Source organism: Panthera tigris, chromosome B4 (genome assembly GCF_018350195.1).
Source record: "Panthera tigris isolate Pti1 chromosome B4, P.tigris_Pti1_mat1.1, whole genome shotgun sequence".
Classification (NCBI taxonomy): Eukaryota; Metazoa; Chordata; class Mammalia; order Carnivora; family Felidae; genus Panthera; species Panthera tigris.
In genome coordinates, this window is record NC_056666.1 from 27,583,509 (window position 1) to 27,605,584 (window position 22,076).

A 22,076-nucleotide genomic window follows, 5' to 3' on the forward strand; every position below is an offset into this window, starting at 1 on the left:
GGTAGCGCCGGGGCTTGGGGGTGGAGGCAGCAAATGGGAGGGAGGAGAGAGCTCCATGCTGCGCTTTGCTCAGCCTGGTAACATGGGCTTCCATAGTTCTGAAACAGTGGTTTTCTTGGTGGAGCTAATGGCATACACAGTCTTGCCAGTTTGAATATTCTCGCTATAATTGTTATTTTCCTTCAGCACTCATAAACCTACTTCCTGAAGTTTTTCTTAGAGACACAGTATTTACACAAAAGGGTTGAGTCTTTTCGTTGTAACTGATTGACTAAGAGAACATATGTCAAAACCGCGATGCCATACCAATTGTCAAGTAGCGCGAGAAAGAGCCTAATCCCAGCAAAACAATTTGCTGAATTTCTCTCTAGCACATACACTTTTTTTTTTTTTTTTAAACAATCGGTTAAAGAAATAAAGGCTTGCTGGCACAAACTTTAGGTACGTTTCCTCTACCTCCACTCTTGGGGGCTTGGGGATAGCTTTGTGACGATAGACACATGTCACGTACACATCTGTTGGTGCCATGGAAAACCCAGCATCTTGTTATTACAGTCTTAATCCTGGGGCGGAAGACCTCAGGAGATCAGCTAATTGGTCATTTTGCCTCCAGGAGAAAGATTAGGACTAAGCCATCCCTACGGAGTGCCTACGTATAGAGACTTTTGTTAAAATACGTCTCGTGGTTTTCCTTGGGGTGCATTTGCATTAACATCTAAAGATTGTTAGGAGTTATAACAGCTTTCAGTGGAAGTGCAACACACGAGTCCAGCTCCTGATTTTATAGTACAGCAGTTGGTCCACGTTGTCTCTCAATTCTTGTCTCTCTGCAAGGCGAGGTGCGACGTGTGTCTGCTCCAATACAGGGTTAAACCCTGGTACGGTGACTCAACACCGAACTGCATAGGCAACCAAACCTGGGCACGTTCTCCCCCGCAGGATTAAGTTTCAAAGAGAAAGGTAGTCGGTTCTGAATCTCTGATTGTAAACATTGTCCTTTCACCTGCCCGTCTTGCTCCCCCGCGCCCCACCCCCACACTGTTTCCTTATTCAACCCTCCCAGTGTCCTCCAACTCCAACTTCTCAGAAGTCACCCTGGCAGGTTTAGCCAGTAAAGAAAACTTCAGCAACGTCAGCCTGCGGAGCGTCAACCTGACCGAACAGAATTCCAACAACAGCGCGGTGCCCTACAAGAAGCTGATGCTGTTACAGATTAAAGGTATTTAAAAGCACCACGGAGGAGGGGTGCCTGGGTGGCTCAGTCGGTTGAGCGTCTGGCTTCAGCTCAGGTCATGATCTCACAGTTCGTGAGTTAGAGCCCCGCTTCGGGCTCTGTGCTGACAGCTCGGAGCCTGGAGCCTGCTTCAGATTCCGTGTCTACCTCTCTCTCTGCTCCTCCCCTGCTCACACTTTGTCTCTCTCTCTCAAAAATAAATAAAGGTTTAAAAAAATTAAAAAATCACTTTAAAAAAAATAAATGAGATAAAAGCAGCACAGAGGAATCGCACGTTGACCAGGGGTTTTAGTCTGGTGACGTCAGAAGTCCTGACTGTGAGCAGAAGGGAACGTATGCTCTTTGAGGTCCTCAAGATCCCTTGAGGTGGGAGATACTCTGTCCACTGAGGCTTCGAGAGGTTAGTGACCTGATTGGGGTCACAGCCGCCGTCGAGTAGCAGGGCTGGATTTGCCCCCAGGTCTCTCCCATTCTAGAAGCTCAGCTTCCGCTGCTGCCTCCCCTAGCCCCGTGAGCCCCGCCTCCACACTGTCATGAAGCTCCAGATGCCCCCTCAGCCTTCGTGGTGGCTCTCTCCACTCAGTTCTCCTGGCTGAGGTAAGTGAGGTCAGCGTGGGCCAGAAGGAGAGACACAGGTTCTTGGAGAAGGAATCCAGGGACAGCAGAGGCAAGTGAAGGCGACCAGGATTCCACTCCAACACCCCCTCTGTCACTGGCAAGGGAGACAACCAGAGAAGCTGCAGGCTAGGAGGAGGGACGAGTGACAACTGCTAGAGTAATCAGTGAGGGGAGGATGGACGAAATATCCTTCACTGGGGGTGTCCCGTGTGTTTCTGCACCGGCCTTTTCAGTGCATTTGGAGGATGTGCCACAAGCACAAATAACCCTCTTTTCCCAAGTTCTGAGACTTGCGCTGTCTCAGACTTGCACTGTCCCAGAGACAGCACGGTCCGTATGACTGTGGAGAGGTCTAAATCAACGGCCACTCAGGAGAAGGTGTGGAAAGCAGCACAAAGCAGTGCTTCCCTCCTAGCTGATCCCCGCTAAGACTGCCCTCGGTGTGGCATGAAAGCCCCCAGGAGGAAGATGCTGTGTGAAGGCATGTCCTCACCTGCAGCACGGCTGGCAGAGGGTATGAAATGTAGGAGATGGGCCACGCCGAGAGAAAGAGACGGGGAGAGGAGTTACAGAGGGAAAAGGAACATGTTTGCTAACTTTCCTGGAGGAGGGAACTTGATTAATCCACACACGTGCTGTAAAAGGACGCCAGTGGGTGTCCTAACACTGGCAAGGGAGAGTGACCTCTAAGGCCAACATTCGAAACCCCCTTCCACCAGCCCGCATCACGGAATTGGTATTGGTAGACAAGAGTCTTTAGAATTGCGGAAGTCTGTAGCAGAGGTGCTTCCTGGTCCTTCCTGTGGCTTGGAGAGGTCTCCTGTCTGGGAAGATGGTGACTCTTTGCCTCCCGCCTCACAGGAAGAAGACACGTGCAGACACGACTGGTTGAACCTCGAGCTTCGTCGCTCAACAGCGGGGACTGCTTCCTCCTGCTCTCTCCCCATCACTGCTTCCTGTGGGTAGGAGAGTTTGCAAATGTCATAGAAAAGGCAAAGGTTGGTATCTGAAAAATAAAAACTGTTCCGTTAAGCATCTCCTTTGCACGCCCGATAGAATGTTCCACAGTTGCTAGATCATTACAAGGGCTTCTCAGATGCGAAATCGAGTGAGAAGGGATGGGTAGTATTTCTTTTGCTGAATGTCTCTCAAACAAGTAATCATTAGGTACTTGCTTGAGTGGGATGTTTTGGAAGGATTCTGGCCCTTCTCTCCAGATTTTAAGTCCTATTCCGTGTGAAAGGAACTGGCGTATCACTTCAAAGCTGTTTGTTCCAGGTATCTGTGAAGTGCTACCTCAGACTTACTGAATGAGCATCTCCTGGGGAGAAGCCCAGAGAGTGGGCATTTATCAAAAACTCCACAAGCCATCTCTTAGATTTGAAAACAAAGAGCTGTTGCTCTAGAGAATTGTACCCCCCGTATGTTTTCTCCACCTTGCCAAAAATAGCCAACAACCAGAGCCTGCAGCCCCTGTGGTCACCTGGTTTTCCTCGCAGACCCACCATTTCTCCCTTCCCCCCTAGCCACAGGCTTGTCTACCCAGGTAACTGTGTTCCTCCTTTTTTCCAGGCCTCAGAACTTGCGGGCTTAATTCAGACAAAGAGGGAACTTGGTTGTAGAGCTACTTATATCCAAACTATCGAAGAAGGAATTAATACACACACTCATGCAGCCAAAGACTTCTGGAAGCTTCTGGGTGGCCAAACCAGTTACCAGTGTAAGAGTTTACTGTATTTCAGAGAATCACGAGACTTTTCTTCCCCCCTACTTCGTTCTTCTAAACCAGCCACTTTTCAGTGTAAAATGTCAGACTGTCTTATCGTTCTCCTCCCAAAGCCGCCGGAGACCCAAAAGAAGACGAACTTTATGAGACAGCCATCATTGAAACAAACTGCATTTACCGTCTGATGGATGACAAACTTGTTCCTGATGACGACTACTGGGGAAAATTCCAAAGTGCTCCCTTCTACAGTCAAAAGAGGTACAGTGCCCGGGCACCACCCTCACTGAGAAACCCTTTGCACGGGGCTGCCCAATAAAACAGATAGTAAGCGCCCGATTTGCGCTGGCCAGTGTTAGTGCCTGTTGTTGAACAGTGACATTTATTTATTTATTTTTAAGTTTTTATTTATTTATTTTGAGAGACAGCACACAAGTCAGGGAGGGGCAGAGAGAGGGAGGAAGAATCCCAAGCAGGATCCGTGCTGTCAGCGCAGAGCCCGGATGCGATGCTTGAACTCACGAACCCTGGGATCGTGACCTGAGCCGAAACAAGAGGCGCTTAACTGACTGAGCTACCCAGGCGCCCTGAACAGTGGCATATTTTTAAGGGATATTTACTTGTGAATTCAAACCCTTGCTGCCATGTTAAATACAAATATAGAATTCAGAATATTGTTCAGAGGGGTCATGGATCGTTGAAGCCTTTTCTGTTTTAGGCAAAATGTAATTTTTTTTCCTTTTTTTTCATATTTTCTTTTTGTATTTTTTTCCTTTTGTGTCTGTATGAGGTGCTGGATGTTAACTTATTGTGGTGATCATTTCACAGTTTATATAAGTCAAGTCATTATGCCTTATACCTTACACTTATGCTGTGCCGTATGTCAATTATATCTCAATATAAACAGGGAATAAAATATAAATACTCCTTAGCCCTATCTCTTGCTTTTCTATGAACATTATATTTTTGCAGTCTTGAAGTTTCAGGAATAACAGATGCATGTATATATAATTTGGGTTTGCCAAGTGATGTACTAGATTTTTTCTCTCACGCTGGGAAATATTTACTAAGTACATACATCGTCATTACCCTTCTGTATTGCACATGTTGAGAAAAAAGTGGAAGACACAAGAGAACCTTAAGTTTCATTGAATAGAGGAGTACTAGAAAGGATGTAATCCAGACCTAGATGGAGTGTGTGATAGATATGGGCATTTAAATGAGAACAAAAATCACAGGGAAGAAATAATCGGGAGTAGTTTTAAAGAGAAGGTGAAATTGAGCCTGGTTGGGAGTTGAGTAGGATTTGGATGGCTGGACATGAAGGAAGAAATTATTCTAGGAAGAAAGAATAGAATAAACCAACGGCATGGAAATAAGAAATAGCATTACATTCACGTATTCATTCAGCAAACACTTCGTAAATCCCTACTGTAAACATAAATATGATATGGTCTCTCCCTTTGAGGGTGTTGGAACTGAACAGAGGAGAGAAGACCTCACTGGTCCTCAGTGCCTGGCATGTGAGAAGACCTGTATATATGCTAAGTGAATGAATGAACAAAGGAGGGAGACAAGGAAGAAGAAAAGAAGACAGGAAGTCATAGCCAAATAACTGTTTTTATGAATGAGGGGTGTTACAGAGTTGGAGAGTTCAGGACAAGGTGGAAATCCCACCTGCAGGGTAGAGACTAGGGGAGCAGGGCAGAGCCAGCTGGTCCACCCCTGGATCTTTTTATGTTTGCACTGATGGCTCCATTAGGGTTTGTATCCTCACCCGCTCAACTCAGTGTCCGCAGAGACCGTGGTTCACCTGGAGCATGGCTTTGGCATTAACTCCATCTTCTGTGCCGTTTCCCCAGGTACTGGTGTTTGATTTCGGTAGTGAAGTGTACGTGTGGCATGGAAAAGAAGTCACGTTAGCACAACGGAAAATAGCTTTCCAGCTGGCAAAGCATTTATGGAATGGCACCTTTGATTACGAGAACTGTGACATCAACCCCCTGGACCCTGGAGAGTGCAATCCGCTTATTCCCAGGTATTCCGGGCATCTGCTGAAGGTGGGGAAGGGCCAGGGGATTCCCACTGTGCTCACCTACTGTGGCTCTCCAAAGGCTTTCCTTTTCATAACTGACTGCAGGCGGTACCCTGTATATTCACAAAAAGAGCATTTCTTTTAGCTCTCGCCTAACTGCAACAGAAATATGGACGCTGCATTCTAGTCTGTGTCTGGAGGCACGCAAATTGTTCCCACCTGCAGTCTTCCAGGTGCTGCCCTGGCAGATGAGTAGCAATTGTTTAAGCAAATTACATGCTGATCTGAAAAGCTTCCCAGGATCTGGAATTCAGCCATGGATCTGAAGGGGCAAAAGCAACATTTTTCCTTCTCATTTCACACCTTTCCAGCGTAGCTTCCACGATTTACCATTTGTTTGGCAGTAGATGATGTTTATGCCTTTTGGGGGACAGAGAGTGAGGGGGAAGGTGTTGTACTGAAATAATGACTGTAGTTTTAATATTTCCTACAGTGTACTGGACTATTTTAAAAAAGTAATTTTGGGGATGCCTGGGTGGCTCAGTCGGTTAAGCGTCCAACTTCAGCTCAGGTCATGATCTCATGGCTCCTGAGTTCGAGCCCCTTGTCGGTGCAGAGCCTGATTCAGATCATCTGTCCCCGCCTCTCTCTGCCCCTCCCCCGCTCACACTCTCTCAAAAATAAACATTAAAAAAAAATAATTTTGGCAAATCAGCAGAATACGCACAAACTCTAAGAAACACAATCATAAGAAAAATAATTCTTATATGCCAAGGGCTGTTGTTTTTCTTTACTGCCGGGGGGGGGGGGGGGGAGTGCTTTTAAATTATGTGTGCCATATAATTGGTGGCACATCTATTTCTAACCTAACAACAGAGAGCAAACATTGGGTATCATGCAGCTGGGTCTTAATATTTTGCATTGATCTAGTCTACCAGTTGCAACTTCCCCACCTAGTTTTCTTTTAAAATCAAATATTGATTTTATTATTATAAAAACAATAAAAAATTATGTCAACGTAGATGAAGTTTTCAAATCCGTTTTAACGAAATGCACATTTAACGTCAAAGTAGTCCTGTAACAACTGGTGTTTAAAGGAATGAAGCCAAGGTGGAAAAGAGTATTTTATTTGATGTACTAAAAGAAACAATAACGCCAAAGCACAAAATCCATATGATAGATAACATATATAGCAGTGAGATAATCACAGATGTGGGAGTAGATGAGTCAGCGCCTAACCCACTGGTTTTCAACATGTCCCAGATCAGAATCGCCCAAGGAGCTTTACAAAAATGTACACGCCAGGCCCAGCCCCAAAGATGTGTTCTCAGTTCACGTCGGGTGGGGCTTGTATGTCAGTAGGTCTTAAGAGCTCCTCAAGGGTTGTAAGGTACAGCCAAGATTAAGCACCCAGCCCTTCCTTAGCAGAGGAGGAGGCAGGAAGAAGCTCACCCCCTGGAGCTCTCAGCTTCCCCTTTACCCTGCAACCCACCGCCTCCCCTGCTTGCTCAACTCCCACCAGAAAGAATCCATGTCTAAAGCTGAAAGCAAGTGCTGTCTATAGACATCCTAGCAAGTCTGCAGAGTGGACTCCATACCAAAGATGGTCATTCAGACATTTGCTGTTAAAGGCCACAGCCTTGCAAGGGAGTCCTGAATCCTCCTTAGTTGCCGGTACTTGGTTCCTAGAGTCCCGCGAGAGTACGAGGTGGGGGTGTTAGAATGCCGTGGCCTCCCCGGGCGGTCTCCCTCCGAACGGGCCCTCTCCCTGATGTGCCGTGGGGGTGACTTCAGAAGCCATAGTCGTGACGAGACAGGAAGTGATGGGCAGGGGCGGCAGCAGGCCCCAGAAGCACTGCTCATCAGGCTCGCGGGGTGTATGCAGCCCGGTCTCCGTTCGCAGCCAAAGAGCGATTTGGAAGGATGGGCGATACCTGCGCGAACCCGCTTCAGCGTGTATTTATTTCCTCAACCCTGCCTTCCTCTGCCTGATCAGCGTTCCAAGCAGTTTCAAATTCTGAAATCCTGAGGCCGTAGCAGGAGGCCTCCAGGTTGGGCTGTGCCACTTCCTGTTCTGTGTCCTCGTGCTCTCCCTTCCTGCTGTCGTGTCTGGTGGCCTCGAAATGAATATGTGGAAATTCACTTTATGCTCTATGAAAGTATGCTCATTGTAGTAACGGAGGAGAATTTCCTCTGCTCCCGGAGACCAGAGAGCTTCGTTGTAAGAGGACTTAACAGAGAATTCAGGGTGAGCTGTGCCTTCCTCCCGTCCATTCGCTAATGAGACAGAAAATTGGGGAGCCCTTGCAGGCGACCCTGAGCACATGACACAGGCAAGGAAGGCATGTGTGTGGCTCCTGCCTTTTCCCAGCTCCCAGTCTGGTGTGCTGCCCCCAGGGGATCCCAAACGCAAGAATCTGCTAGTATGAAAGGGAAGTCCAGACCTGACACGATTCACCCCACATTCAGGAGCATCGATTCCCTGCGAGGATTCAGACCGAAAGACTAAAATGTCACTTATCTGACAAAACAGACCATGCGTTCTGTATACCACTAATGTATCATGAGTTGTGTTCACTAGCCACGTGTGTGTGTTTTCCATTCCTTTCCTTTGTTTTCCCATGGCTTAACTTTGGTTCTTCTCCTGTCTACTCCCCCACCCACCCACCTTCGCAGAAAAGGACAGGGGCGGCCCGACTGGGCAATATTCGGGAGACTTACAGAACACAATGAAACCATTTTGTTCAAAGAGAAATTTCTCGATTGGACTGAACTGAAGAGACCTAATGAGAAGAACGCCAGCGAACTTGCCCAGCAAAAGGTATTTCTGGTAATCTAGACTCAAACCTCAGGCCTTTGGTTTAGGTCCTGACAAAAGAGGCCTCGAAGGTAAAGCCTTCCCAGGGTTTACTGGGAGATCAGCAAACGGGTGTCCAATTATATTCTACCTCCAGGAGGTGAAGTAGTCCAGTTTGTGTCCCCAGCTTTTAGGTGTCCCGTTCACTGCTGTGGGATGGGTATTCAGGCCTCCGCAGTCTTTCCCCAAAACGCAGTTAAACGCTGAGACAGAGCTGGAAAGTCTACCAGCGAAACAGCAGTGAGCGTGGCAGGAAACGGCTGTAGAAACAGGCCACTGAGCCAGCCTTGTCACCTTCCCCCATAGGAAGATCCTCGGGCCGAAGCCAAGGCGTACGATGTCGCGCGCATGGTGCCGGTGCCCCAGACCACCACCAGCACGGTGCTGGACGGGGTGAACATTGGCCGTGGCTATGGCCTGGTAGAAGGGGACGACAGGAGGCAGTTTGAGATCACCAGTGTCTCTGTGGATGTCTGGCACATCCTAGAGTTTGACTACAGCCGGCTCCCCAAACAGAGCATCGGGCAGTTCCACGAGGGAGATGCCTATGTGGTCAAGTGGAAGTACATGGTGAGCACCGCAGGTCAGTGAGCACTTCTGTCTTCTTCACACTGACACGGGGCGGCCCCAGCTCTGCGGCTGCGAGTCTGGCACCACTAGAAGCCATTCCCTGTGTGCGCCCCTGCCTTCGGCCGCAGAGAATGTGCCGATCTGACCGTTCGCTTGGAGAACCCCTTATTAAACTTTATAGATGGGTCCCGACGCCCTAGCATTGCTAAGGAAGGTTGTGTTTCCTTATAGAAATTAAACATGCACGTTACGGTTTCTCTGCTACCCTCGTTCCCGCCCCCTCCCCGTCCCCAGAGGTTTTCTAGGAAAGTGATGATTTGCCTCCAAATGATACTTACCATGTGGCTGTCTGCTGCTTAAATTAAAGTCTGAAGTAAAGTATATCTGGATGATTTCGAACTGGAACCAAATGGTGTAGTTATGCACAAAAGATTTATTAAAAATAAAAGAAGCTGTTTCCTCTGAGGCTGAGAGCACGAACCGGCTTTGTGGATCTGGTAGAATAAATACACAGTCAAAACTGCGCGTGGTTCCTGTCGGTGAAATGCTCAGCGAAACGGTCCGTTGTATGCTCTGTGCTAGAGGGGGTGAGGGAGGAAAGCCAGTGTGCTTTGGAGAGAGAACCCCTTCTCCTTGCCAACAAGGAGCCAGTCCTCTGCAGTGTCCCTCCGCCCCACCATTTGGGAGGATCTGTCACAACGCTGTGATTTTGACATTCAACTCCTGAGCGTTTCTTCACCCCTTGAAAGCCGCTTTGCTGCCAGGGTGTGGCTGCCCTGGAGCTCCCGGGGATGAAGGCTGCTGTCTGCTCATCAGATACCCGCAGACTGAGAACCATATGATTTCCTTCCTAATGTATCAGAAATAAGTCTGTTAATCACCCGGCAGCATTTACTGGAGCACCTACTCTACATATAGACACTTACGTTAGGGGCTAAGTAAATATGTGAGACCCTACCTTCCGAAAGCACATAATAAATGACAATAAGGCAAGTGGGGGAAGAGGTAAGCCCGTCATTCCGGAGGAGAGCCGGGGTCTCTGAGATTGACCCTGCTGCCTTGGAGGAAGCCCAGCACACCGCCCGTGGGCAGCCAGTGTGGGGCATCGCCAGGCAGGGCAGGAGGCAGTCTTGCCCAGAGCTGTCCGGGGTGCTGCGGGCCCGGAGGTCCACACAGCCCAGGAGGCACAGCACTGGGGGTTTTGCTGCACACTCGAGTTGAGTGCCTCCCAGTGGCTCTGAGACGTATTACATCATGATGCCAATTTCTCAGTGAGGAACAGGACACCACAGTTGTTACCTGTCTGAAGTCACCCAGCTAGGAGAGACCAGATTAGGACACTGAAAGCCCCTTTCCCTTTCATAAGGAGGCCATGTGGCTGGGAGGAAAGGGCACAGGCCCGGGGACCGTGCAGCCTGGGTCTGAATCTTCTCTCAGGCCCTACGTACCAGCCATGCAAGGTGGGTGAAGGGACGTAACCTGTCTGAGCCTCGGTCTGATGATGATGCCCCGCTCAGAGATTATTATAATCTGGTAAGTGTCCAATTTAGCACAGGGCCTGGCACATGCTCACAAGGTACGGGAAATAATCGTCACTGATGTCCTCAGCCCCGAAAGCAAAATTGCTGTATTTACCTTGAAGATGAGATAACATGAGTCTCCCCAAAATAAGCGTCCTTCCCAAAGAGTCGCTATTGCGAGTCTCTGCTCCTTGGGGTGGTGCAGTTGTCCAGCTGCAGTAACCATCCGTGCCGCGTGTTGGCAATAAAGGCAGTAAGAGGGGATTTGGCGGGTGGGAATCCACTAACCTTCGGTGTTGTGCAGCAGGGAACGTTAAGGACCAGCTTTGAAAGCATACATAGCTCCCCTTCCTTAAATACAGAGAGGAAACTGCATGTTTTACAAAACAAGACAAAGGAGCAATAGAATTTGAAATTCACTCATCTCCTTACCTGAGCTGTTAGTTATAAAAAGAAGTAATAGGAAATAAATGAATAAAACGATATCGACATGAATTAATTAAAAAAAAAGTAATCAGATTTCTGAGGCCTTCATAGACTACTCTGTTGGAGGCCGCCTAAGAAGTAATGATTTGGCCCAGGAAAGTACTTTCTGTGTTTCTTCCAGTAAACACAGCGCACATCTCGCAGCCAGCTCCAGCAGCATCGTTATGAGCCAAGTTACAGCTTTGAAGGGGTCCAGCTGCAGAGCATTAAGTCAGAGCAGGGAGCATTCCGATTCCAGACGGTCCCTCTGGGAGCAGAGAAGCATAGCACAATGGCATTAACAGTGGCCCCTCGGTGACCACAGTCTAGCTCCTCATCACTCCTACTCCACAGCTGCACGTGCAAACAGGACATAGAACTTGGAGCTCGGGAGGCTCTTCTGGGACAAGGTCAGCAGACACCAGCAGCTGTAGAAACAGGACAGCCGTCCTCTTGGTGGACACTAGCCAGGTGCACAGGTACACAGAGAAGCTCCTGGAGAAGCGAACCGGGGCTCCAGGGACGGGAGACCGGAGGCCGCAGTGGGTAGTAAATGGGGTTCTGCAGCAAGACCGTTTGACCCTGAGCAGTTCTTCAAACCGTGGTTCCCTGTTACTCTTAAACACGACGACTGGTCACAAACGTCCTCTTGAAAGTATTTTTAGACATAATGCATGAACACTTAATTTTTTTTAAGTTTACTTATTTATTTTGATGGGAGGGTGCATGGGGCAGAGAAAGAGAGAGGGAGAGAGAGAATCCAAAGCAGGTTCTGCCCTGTCAGCACAGAGCCTGACGTGGGGCTCAATCTCACGACTGTGAGATGATGACCTGAGCCAAACTGAAGAGTCAGACAGTCAACCGACTGAGCCACCCAGGCACCCCCATCAACACTTTAAATCAGCCATCTGCTCAAGGCTATTTAAGGTTACAGTCGGGGGGCGCCTGGGTGGCTCAGTGGGTAAAGCGTCAGACTTTGGCTCAGGTCATGATCTCATTGGTTCATGTTGAGCCCCACTTTGGGCTCTGTGCTGACAGCTCAGAGCCTGGAGCCTGCTTTGGATTCTGTGTCTTCTCTCTCTCTCTGCCCCCCCCCCCACTTGTGCTCAGTCTCCCTGTCTCTCAAAAATAAACAAACATTAAAAAAATATAAAAAGTGAAATAAAGGTCACAGTCCGTAAATTCTTACCGATGAAAGTTTAATCTTTACTTTGCTAAAATTAAAAATAAATGAACTAAAAATTAAGTTGTATATAGTAATAAATTTGTGCATATTGAAGAAAATTGCTGAAAACTATTATGAGATATTTTAAGGAAATAATTCTATTTTAGATATATATACTGAAGTCCACATTAGAATGTTAGATGGTAAAACACTGGTTATTTAAGCCTGAATATATATTTATACAATGTACTTACGTGCTAACAGATTTCAAGATATATATCAACTTCTGTGACCTGTTTTAAGCACATCTTTCCCCAGCTGACATGACTAATTTTCACTACTTTGAAGAGTGGGATTGCTAATCAAAGACAAACTTTTGTTCTATCTAAATTAGCAGAAATTTCAATGGAGTGGCTTCCAAACTAATTGTGAATATGCATAGCCTATCCATTAAAAATACACAAACTTGAGGTGCCTGGGTGGCTCAGTCCCTTAAGCATCCAACTCTCAACCTCTTTCTCTGCCCCTCCCCCTCCTCGATGCGTGTGCGCGCGCGCGCGCTCTCGCGCGCGCGCGCTCTCTCTCTCTCTCTCTCTCTCTCTCTCTCTCAAAATAAACATTTAATAAAAGATACACCAACTTGACCAGTTCAGGTCCACAAGAGATGGCGCTAAATGTTGTGCTTAAGCAAAGCGCTGTCAAGAATTATTATGATCATTTATGGAAACTATGTACACAGTACTTTGCTAAAAGGCCAAAAAATCAAATAAATATGACCCTGGCCTCTCGAGAACTTAAAATAAATGAGCTTTCTTCTTACCTTCAAACCTCAAGATAACTGTGATTTTGTAAATGGGACTGGCGCTGGGAAAAACTGGGTTAACAGAGAACCAGAGAACCTAGTTATTATCTTTAATTTTCAACAAGCGTGGGTGTTATAACCTGCGTTCTCCCACTGTTGCCCATCACTTTCTGGGACCACCCAGGCAGGCATCTGAGGGTAACAGCTCACTCTCCTGACCTCATTCGTTCCAGAAGGGTCTGCCTGCAGTCCCTGTCACCTTGTCATTGTCACCTCCTCAGAGAGGCCTTCGTTCAACAGGGAATCCTATTAGCACTCACCCTGCCCCATGTCACAGCCCCGTCTGTCATCCTCAGAGCACTTATCAACCGTCTGGAACTGTCTTGCTCATGTCTGTTAGGATGAAAGCAGGGGGGCCGTCCTCTCATTATAGCTCTGGTATCCCGAGGAGGCCCCGGGCACACTGTGGGTGCTCGGAGAGCGGTTGTTGAATGAACGAGAGGAGACCGGAGTGCGGTATATACCGAAAAGTAGCGAGCTGAGGTCTGAAATACTGCCTTTTCAAAATGGCCACTTGACCAATTAGCTTCCCGTGCCTGCTCTTGGGTGAGACCTGTGAGCCGGGTGCTGCTAATGCAAATGCCTGTGAGGTGCCAGGCGGTAAGGACAACCAGCACTGAATCCTGGCTACGGACCCAGCGACAGATAGTATTGAAATCCCAGATTATTTTATGAAAGCGGTATGTCAGCAATAGATCTCTTCCATTTCTGACAGAATGTGGAAACTTCAGAGTGTGTTTTCACTAGAATAGTTTTAGCAGACTAAATTTTCCCTTTGTACTTAAAGCTAGCCCAGCTGTTGCTTTCAATATCTTTTCTCTACCAGCTAATCTTCTGCCAAAAAAAATGGCGTAAGACGGAAAATGTATTTCTGTCTTTGGGAGCCGTTGGTCCTGCGCTGGCAGTCACCCGCTTTCTCTGTCACACACTTGGAGTGATCCGCCGCCTTCCTGGAGGATGACAGGTGTTTTTCCTAGGGCATCAAGAAGGCTAGATCATTTTTCTCCAATTTGGAGCCTCAGGATCAGTTACTGGAAGAAAGGTGGTTCTTCTCCTCAGCCCCATGCCCCAAAGCTTTTTGTCTTCCCTCTTTGTCCTCACAGAGCCCGGAGAAGAAAGCCATACATTTGCTCCTCTTGTGGCCTATCAGCTGTTTACCCTGCCCTCTCGGGTTCTTTGTGTTTGCAGTGGGAAGTCGACAAAAGGGAGAGCATTCAGCACGGGTGGCTGGCAAAGAGAAGTGTGTCTACTTCTTCTGGCAAGGTCGGCAGTCGACCGTGAGCGAGAAGGGCACGTCGGCTCTGATGACGGTGGAGCTGGACGAGGAGAGGGGGGCCCAGGTAAGTGCTGGAAAGCAGCTGAGTGAGAGAACCGTCCTTCCTGGGGAGCCACAGGGTGTGCGGCCTGGTCCCCTGAAGACCCCTGACTTCTCGTGAACAAAGACGGCATCGCACAAGTGACTTTTAGCTCTAGTCTGGCTTCTCCAGACTGCAGGCTGGGCCTCCCCTCTCCTCTCCCCACTGGCAGGTCAGGAGTACTATGCTCTTCAACGAGATGTTGCATCTGTAAATAGCGAATCCATAAGACAGGTACCAAGCGCCAAGGGAGGGTTTGGTTTTTTTAAGTTTCCACTTAACTGATATTCAAGGAGTTATAAATAAAACCAAGAGATGCTGTTTTCCACTTCTAAAATTGGTAGGGATTTTATAAAGAACGGCTCCAGGGTGGGTAAGGATTCAGTAGGATGCCTCCACTGGGAAGTGTAGCTTGAAACAGCCATCCTGAAAAGCAGTTTGGCTCAAGAACCTTAAAATTCTCATAAACTTTGATCAGTTATTCCACCTACACAAATCTGTCCGAAGGAAATACCAGAGATTAATGTAAAAATGAGTATTCTTATCTGTTTTCTCATCTGCATTCCTCCCAGCAGCCCGAGTGATTTTTCGGGAACACGTTGGACCGTGTCATTCCCTTGCTCTCCAAACTGGTGTCCCTGTGATCTGCCAGCACCTTCGTGGTGGGCCCTGAACACCTCTCCCACCTCCCCCTGGCTTTCTAGCCTTTTGCCACTCCTGAGACACACAGACCTCTTTCCGCCCACCCCAGGGCCTTTGTGCAATTTCCTGTCTGGAACATTTCCCCTGTATCCATAAGTAACTTTCAACTTCATATGATTCAGGTTTCTGTTCCAGTGTCCCCTGTTTTATCCAAATCCCTCCCCATTCTCCGTCCCTCTGCTGAGCTTTATTTTTTTTTTATAGCACTTACCACTATTATCACTACTTAAAACCGCTTCATAGTCATTTGTCATTTCATTTACATTTTGTAGACATTGCGTTTACTTACTTGTTATCCCTCTTTCCCTAGAAAGTATGAAAGAGACCTTGTGTGCTGGTCTTTATCCGCCGTTATAACCCCAGGGCCTGTATAATGCCCCGGGGCCAAGATTTTGTAAACATTTCTTTTTGCTGTTTGGATTACCTTTGCCTGGGGTCCCATCCTTTAGTAATGAAGAGTTGACTGTAAGGTTTTGGGAAAGCATGATACCACGGGCAGGTATCTTCACTACCTTGGAAGAGTAGTTAACAATAGCATGAGGGAGGAGAACAGAGGAATTTTCTCCGAAACAGATTAATGTTCACCTAGCCTTCTGGATTCCTAAGAACCAATCCTGTTCCCTAAAAAAATACTTAATACACATTTTCTACTATAGACTATACAATAATTGAAAATAACTGTTAGTGGCCATTGCATTTTAATTTATCCCTAATAGTGGGCAATTTCAACCGCCTTTATTTTTGTAAAGGCCATGTTTCAATCGTGCCTGCAAAATCACCCTTAGAATTTTGAGTCTTAATCTCTCTAGTCTGAGCATTCCACTTTTTATCAAGCCAGTGGATGTAAAAACACTTCAGATATATAAAACGCTGCCACAAAATGGCGCTTAATTACGCAAAGTTGGCCCTGAGGTTGATCTGTTAACTCCTGGTGGGAAATGCTTCCTACCTTTCGGTTTGCCCCGACTTCCAGGCTGAATAAACAATTTCCTCGTGAAGGGAAAATGTCTAGCCAAAGTGAGAGTGAGTGGAGTCAACCCTAACAGTTTCATGAGCAGCTAACACAGTGCTCCCCAGGCGAAGGGGAGGCTGGTCCGCAGGAGAAGTGTTCCATGAATGGACTATGGGAATGGTTGCAAAAGAGACAGTTCTCCCCTCCCGGCCCCGCCCCTGAGTCACTAAGTGATCAGCCGTTCTCACTGCTGAGAGGTAGACTTTGTTTCAAACTTGTTTACATCAGTCATGCTACGTCTATACCACAGAATACCACTAAAATATCAAAACTTGTGTTTCCAAAGTCTTTGATGGCAAAACATCAAGTGAATAAATCGGGTATTAAGTAACAAAGGACAACAATCCTACTTTTGTCTGGGAAAGACACATACCTGAAAGATACTTTGAAAGGAAAGCTGTACCCTAGACCTTTCACAGTGGTTATCTTTAGACAACAGTAGTGTCACTGGTGTTTGTGGGCACTTCTCGCTGTTTTTCAGAGTTTCTACTAGGCAGGTATTCTTTTTAAGACTTTGAAAACCGGTACGTGTTACTTACTGGAATGCGTTTCCATTGAAAGGTCCAGGTCCTGCAGGGAAAGGAGCCCCCCTGCTTTCTGCAGTGTTTCCAGGGGGGAATGGTAGTACACTCCGGGAGGCGGGAAGAGGAGGAAGAGAACGCGCAAAGTAAGTCACTGTCACCGTTGGAATAAGATTTGTTTCCCTCTCCTAGAAGGTGTTTTCACACTGGGTGTGGGGGGGGGGGTATTAAAATAAGTCTCCCTTTATATAGCTGTGTCTTCACCCCTGAAAGCCTCGTCACGTTTGCCTTACAAATCAGCCTTATGGGGGAGCTCATAGCACCCCCCCCACCTTCCTGTGGCATTTACCTTAGGATACATAGGACTCTGTATGCAGGAGGCTGGGAGATTACTTCCCCTTAAACTGAATCCCCACAGTGACTCTGTCTCTCTTTTCAAGAGGGGAGAAAAATTCAGTGGGTCATCTATTATAAATTGAATGCTGGCCAACAAAAATCTCTTAATTTATAGAATAGATTTATAAAAAAAATAAAATAAAAAGAATTCTTAGCTTCAGAGCCTCTCAAAATATGCCTGTTATGTGATTTACCTGAGTATTTATAAAATACTCAGTATTTGTAAGTATTTGTAAATGCCTGAGTATTTACAAAAATGGGTTTTCTACTTCACGAACCTGCTTCTAACTCCAAAAGGATGTGCTTTCTGGGCCGGCAGCGAGCTGGCCGCCACTCCGCCTGAGCCCCCCCACCCCCACCCCCAAATCACAGGATGGGCCTGGGTGGGCCCAGGGTGGGTGGTGTTGGCGGTCCCCGCGCGGCACATGTCCTAACTCTGTGCCGCTGCTGCCCCCTGCAGGTGAGTGGAGGCTGTACTGTGTGCGCGGAGAAGTGCCTGTGGAAGGGAATTTGCTGGAAGTGGCCTGTCACTGTAGTAGCTTGAGGTCCAGGACTTCCATGGTTGTCCTCAACGTAAATAAAGCCCTCATTTACTTGTGGCACGGATGCAAAGCCCAAGCCCACACGAAGGAGGTCGGAAGGACTGCAGCAAATAAAATCAAAGAACAGTGAGTGTTGTGTGTGAGGGCATCTCCCAGAAGGGGCTTCCCCGTGGGACGCCGGCTGAAGCGGGAAGGATACCCAGGGTCGCCAGTAGAAGCCTGGGTGTACCTCAAGTGACTTCAGCAGGGGGTGGGTATGAACGTGGTTGGGGGCCTCTGACGTTCCGAGTGGCCATGACACACATCTCGCTTCAAGCTGCCCGCGTGAGGGCTTCCCCCACCTTCTGAGGATGTACCTGCCTCGATGAAAGGCAGAGTGAGGGAAGTGCCCCCAACGAGTGCCGTCATTTCTTTCACGGGTATGATTTTGAATTAAAAGCCTGGAGGCCTTTGGTATTTAAAGAGAGCAAATTTCAAATATCTTTTAGGGGTTCAACATTTCAGTTTTGCCAGAGCAGTGGAAAGTTAGGAAGCGTTTAGCTAAAGAAAAGTCTGGGAGACCACCAGCTGCGTCAGACTATAAGATGTCCCCTTTCCAGAGGACAACCGTATGCCTGCACTTGCCCCTGAGTCGCTGGACCGCCAGCTAGGCAGGGGATGCCTGGCGTTTCCTCAGGCTGTCACCTGGGAGGACACTGGTAACATGTGAACAGTAGAAGCGGAGCATTTCCAGGGCCACAGCATGCCACCAAAGGGTAATCTGGTCAAATCCGTTCTCTGGGCACCACAGCGGTGCTGGGCGGGCATCCTTCCCCCGGGACGGCTCTCGAACCTACCGCGCCGAGGAGAGGGCGGAGAGACCGCAGGCCAGTGCCCTGTCAACAGGCAGATGGCCAGGAAGCAAAACGTCTCATCTCGAAACGCTGTTCTGTGTGCCAGCGAGTGGGGAGGGGTGATAGTTGACCTTCGGCGAGGTATCCAAAGGCATCCCTGGCCCATTGGATTTTCCCCTTGGACCACTGGGAAAAAACAGAACGATGAACTCGTTCGCTCTGCAGGTATTCACTGATCACGTACTTGGTGCCAAGCACAGATTTAGGGACGAGGGTCTGGCAAGTGAACTAACCTAAGTCTCCGTCCCCATGACGCTTATGTTCTAGCAAGAGAGGACAAGGAATAGTTAATATGTATGTTGTATATAAAAACATGATCACTTTCATTGCAACTTGTATGTAATTATACATTCTTCTCTAAGGGCCAGGCCAGTCCCTCTCATTGCTGCCCACCCCCCCACCACACACACACACATTCATAAACCACGGAGCATGTTTTTATTCATTAGTAAGAATTATTTTAGGAAGAAGAGAGATGGTGAACTGATCTGCAGATTTAGTCTTGAATAATTCCATACTGCCAACACTTCCAGGCTTAAAACAAACAAACAAACTACTGGATTTTCTCCGTGCAGATGTCCCCTGGAAGCCGGACTGCATAGTAGCAGTAAAGTGACAATACATGAGTGTGATGAAGGATCGGAGCCCCTGGGATTCTGGGACGCTTTAGGAAGGAGAGACAGGAAAGCCTACGACTGCATGCTTCAAGGTAATCCAACATTCCGTAGCTTTCCATCACTAATTTAGTCAGTACTTATTTACTGAGCACATACTATGCACAACACCCAGTGAATCACACATAGGCTAGATCCTCCCAGGCCTACAATGCAGTAAGGAAGCTAAATAATACGCACAGCTAAGCATAATGCCAAATAAAACTTTGGTGTGTCATGAAAGAGGTACGAATGAAGGAGGCTGAGAGTTAAAAGAAAGAGTAGTTCCACCAGGAAAATCACACGACATTTCCACAGAGTCTCGGAGGGAAGCATGACCTGAAGAGACGGAGGGAGAGAAGCGAATTCCAGGAAACCAGAGGGACAGTGACACAACGTGATCCTATGGCACGAGACGCTTTCGGTCTGGCCAGCATCCTGGGTGCAGGGACCTAACAGAGTTCAGATTAGAGAACAGGTCGGTTTTGTATTAAATACACAAAACACAGATCAACTTAACGTACAGATTAACACAGAGGGAAAGCTAACAAGTATTAGGCAGGTTAGGATGAGACAGACACCGCCTAAGCACCTGATGTGCCTTAACGCTCACCACCTAACGCCACCGTGTTTGTTCTGATGAGGAAACTAAGGCACAGCGAACTTCATCAGCTTGCCCAAGGTTGGACCACAGTGGGGTATACTCATCTCAGTTTTCATGAACTTTTACAGAGTTTTTCTTAATAATGCATATTGGCGATGGAAAATGTTTGAAAGTACAGAGAGGTTGAAAAAGAAACTAAGTCCCTTATGATCTTCTCTCTCAAAGATAACTAGAATCAACATTTCTCTATGGGATCCATACACATCTATATTAAAGGAAATTTTGGACAGCAGTACACAGTTTTGTAACCCGATTTTTCCCTTTATTACGAACAGTTGCTCAAGTTGTTAATATCTAGACTTCTCTGGCCGCAGGGCATTCCATGAATATGCCATATGCCATTTTCTATTTAACCTGTCTCTTTTGGTTGGAGAGAGGTTTCCGATTTTTCCCTATTACACAATAGAGACGTGAATAAATTTAAACCAAGTACATGTATTTACTTCTAGTTAAATTTCTAGAAAAGATTCAGGGTACAGCTCAACAAGGGTGCCCCCGAACACTGGCACCAGTCTCCATATTCACCCGGCAATATACATCAGAGAGTGTGCATTCCCCAGTGGACTTTGCCTTTTCCTCTTTGCCAAAATGGGGGGGGGGGGAGCGGTGGGGGGAGACTGCTACCTAAGCACTATTTTAACTAATGGTTTAAATTGGAAGTACTGTTAAATGCTTATGTATTTTTTTTAATTATTTGTATTTCTACTTTGGTGAATGTTTTCATTTCTGCCTTTTTGTACGTTTTTACTGAGATATTTATCTTTATTCTTTTATATACCAAGGGCACAAACCAGTTTCCACATTTCTCATTTTGTCACTTGCCTTTTTGTTTGGTTTGGGGCTTTTTTGCAATGAAAGTGTTCATTTTTGTACTGTCAGTGCAGAAATCCCCTGTCCCTTCATTCCTCCTTTTATAATTATGATTAAGGAGACCTTCCCCACCTCCAAGGTCAGATAAATTTTACCTATTTTCGCACGAAGTTTTGGGGTTATTTCATGTCTTACAGTCACTCTCCCATCCATCTGGGATTTCCTTTGATGCATATCGTGTCCTCAGCTCTGTTCTCTTTTCTTTCAAAGATCCTGGAAATTTTAACTTCACACCCCGCCTGTTCATCCTCAGCAGTTCCTCTGGTGACTTCTCAGCCACAGAATTCATGTATCCCGCCCGAGACCCCTCTGTGGTCAATTCTATGCCCTTCCTGCAGGAAGATCTGTACAGCGCGCCACAGCCAGGTATGGCCCGCGGAAGGGGTCATCGTGCCGAGCCACAGAACGTACACCTTCCAGACGGCCTTTTTACTCTACTTGCATATTGACTAAACGGTTTTTATTTGCCAAGTGCCCTGGCGGGTAACTTTCTTATATTATCTCATGCTCACACCTACCCCAAAAGCAAGGGAACATCAACCGTATGTTATAGTCTAAGAAACCGAGGCCCAGGTGCTTAACTCGCCCAAGTAGGCTGAGCACAACCGTGTCAGGCCTGGAATCTCAGCCCTTCTCCCAGACTCCCCTCAGTCTTGTGGCTTCGTGGCCCACAGTCGGCCTCTCCTGCTCCGGGCATCATGTTTTCGTTTGAGACACAAAGAAGGGGTTGGGAAAAGGGCAGTGATGGCAGTGTCTCTCCCTTGTATTGGATAAAGCAAAAGCTTTCCCAGAAGCCCCCAGCTAACTTCTGCTCACATCCCGTCAGCCAGAGCTCTGTCACATGACCACCCTCCACTACCAGGGAGCCTAGGAAAGCAAGTGGCGGGGCAGCAAGGGGTTGAGAGTATCTGCTGAATCAGCCAAAGAATGGTGTCTGCCTTAGCCAAGGCTGCACGGCAGGGCTGTGGTTCCCACCCATGTCTTCTGACTCCGAGGTCAAGGCTGTATCCACTCGGCCCCCACCTCGCGACAGAACCGGTTGTGTGCCCTTGTGCTGGTTGGGACAGTCACCGTCACCAGAGACTGGGCTGTACGGACCCGGCCAGACTCCTGCAGTCGAGTCTGAGCCCTTGTGCCCTCTCCCCTCAGCCACAACCTCTCATTAACCCGGCCCAGCTCCCCACCTTAAAAGCTCAACAGCTGGCCCAAGGGTCATACTGCGGGAAATATTAGCAAGTTCCTTCAAAGGGAGGCCGCTACCCACCCTCTTCACGCTATGTCTCAGGGTGGGTTATCAACCTCTTCTAGGCTTCTCAAATGTGTGGTGTGTGTGGAATTCTGAAACACGGGCTAGGAAAGGACGCGGGGCAGGCGGACCGAGCAGGTGTGAGAGCCCCTCTGCCACATGGAATAAGAGTC

General features: G+C 47.7%; 1 protein-coding gene across 1 annotated transcript in view; it reads left to right on the plus strand.

The window, feature by feature from the left end:
* Positions 1-22,076, plus strand: part of SVIL (supervillin) — a 104,243-nt gene that overhangs the window by 77,083 nt on the left and 5,084 nt on the right. Inside the window, 13 exon segments of the mRNA XM_042991325.1 lie at positions 1,064-1,219; positions 2,714-2,850; positions 3,425-3,572; positions 3,692-3,802; positions 3,805-3,836; positions 5,438-5,613; positions 8,287-8,431; positions 8,774-9,050; positions 14,238-14,389; positions 16,680-16,785; positions 17,496-17,703; positions 19,046-19,179; positions 20,868-21,023. Coding sequence (XP_042847259.1) covers positions 1,064-1,219; positions 2,714-2,850; positions 3,425-3,572; positions 3,692-3,802; positions 3,805-3,836; positions 5,438-5,613; positions 8,287-8,431; positions 8,774-9,050; positions 14,238-14,389; positions 16,680-16,785; positions 17,496-17,703; positions 19,046-19,179; positions 20,868-21,023 — 1,938 coding nt within the window.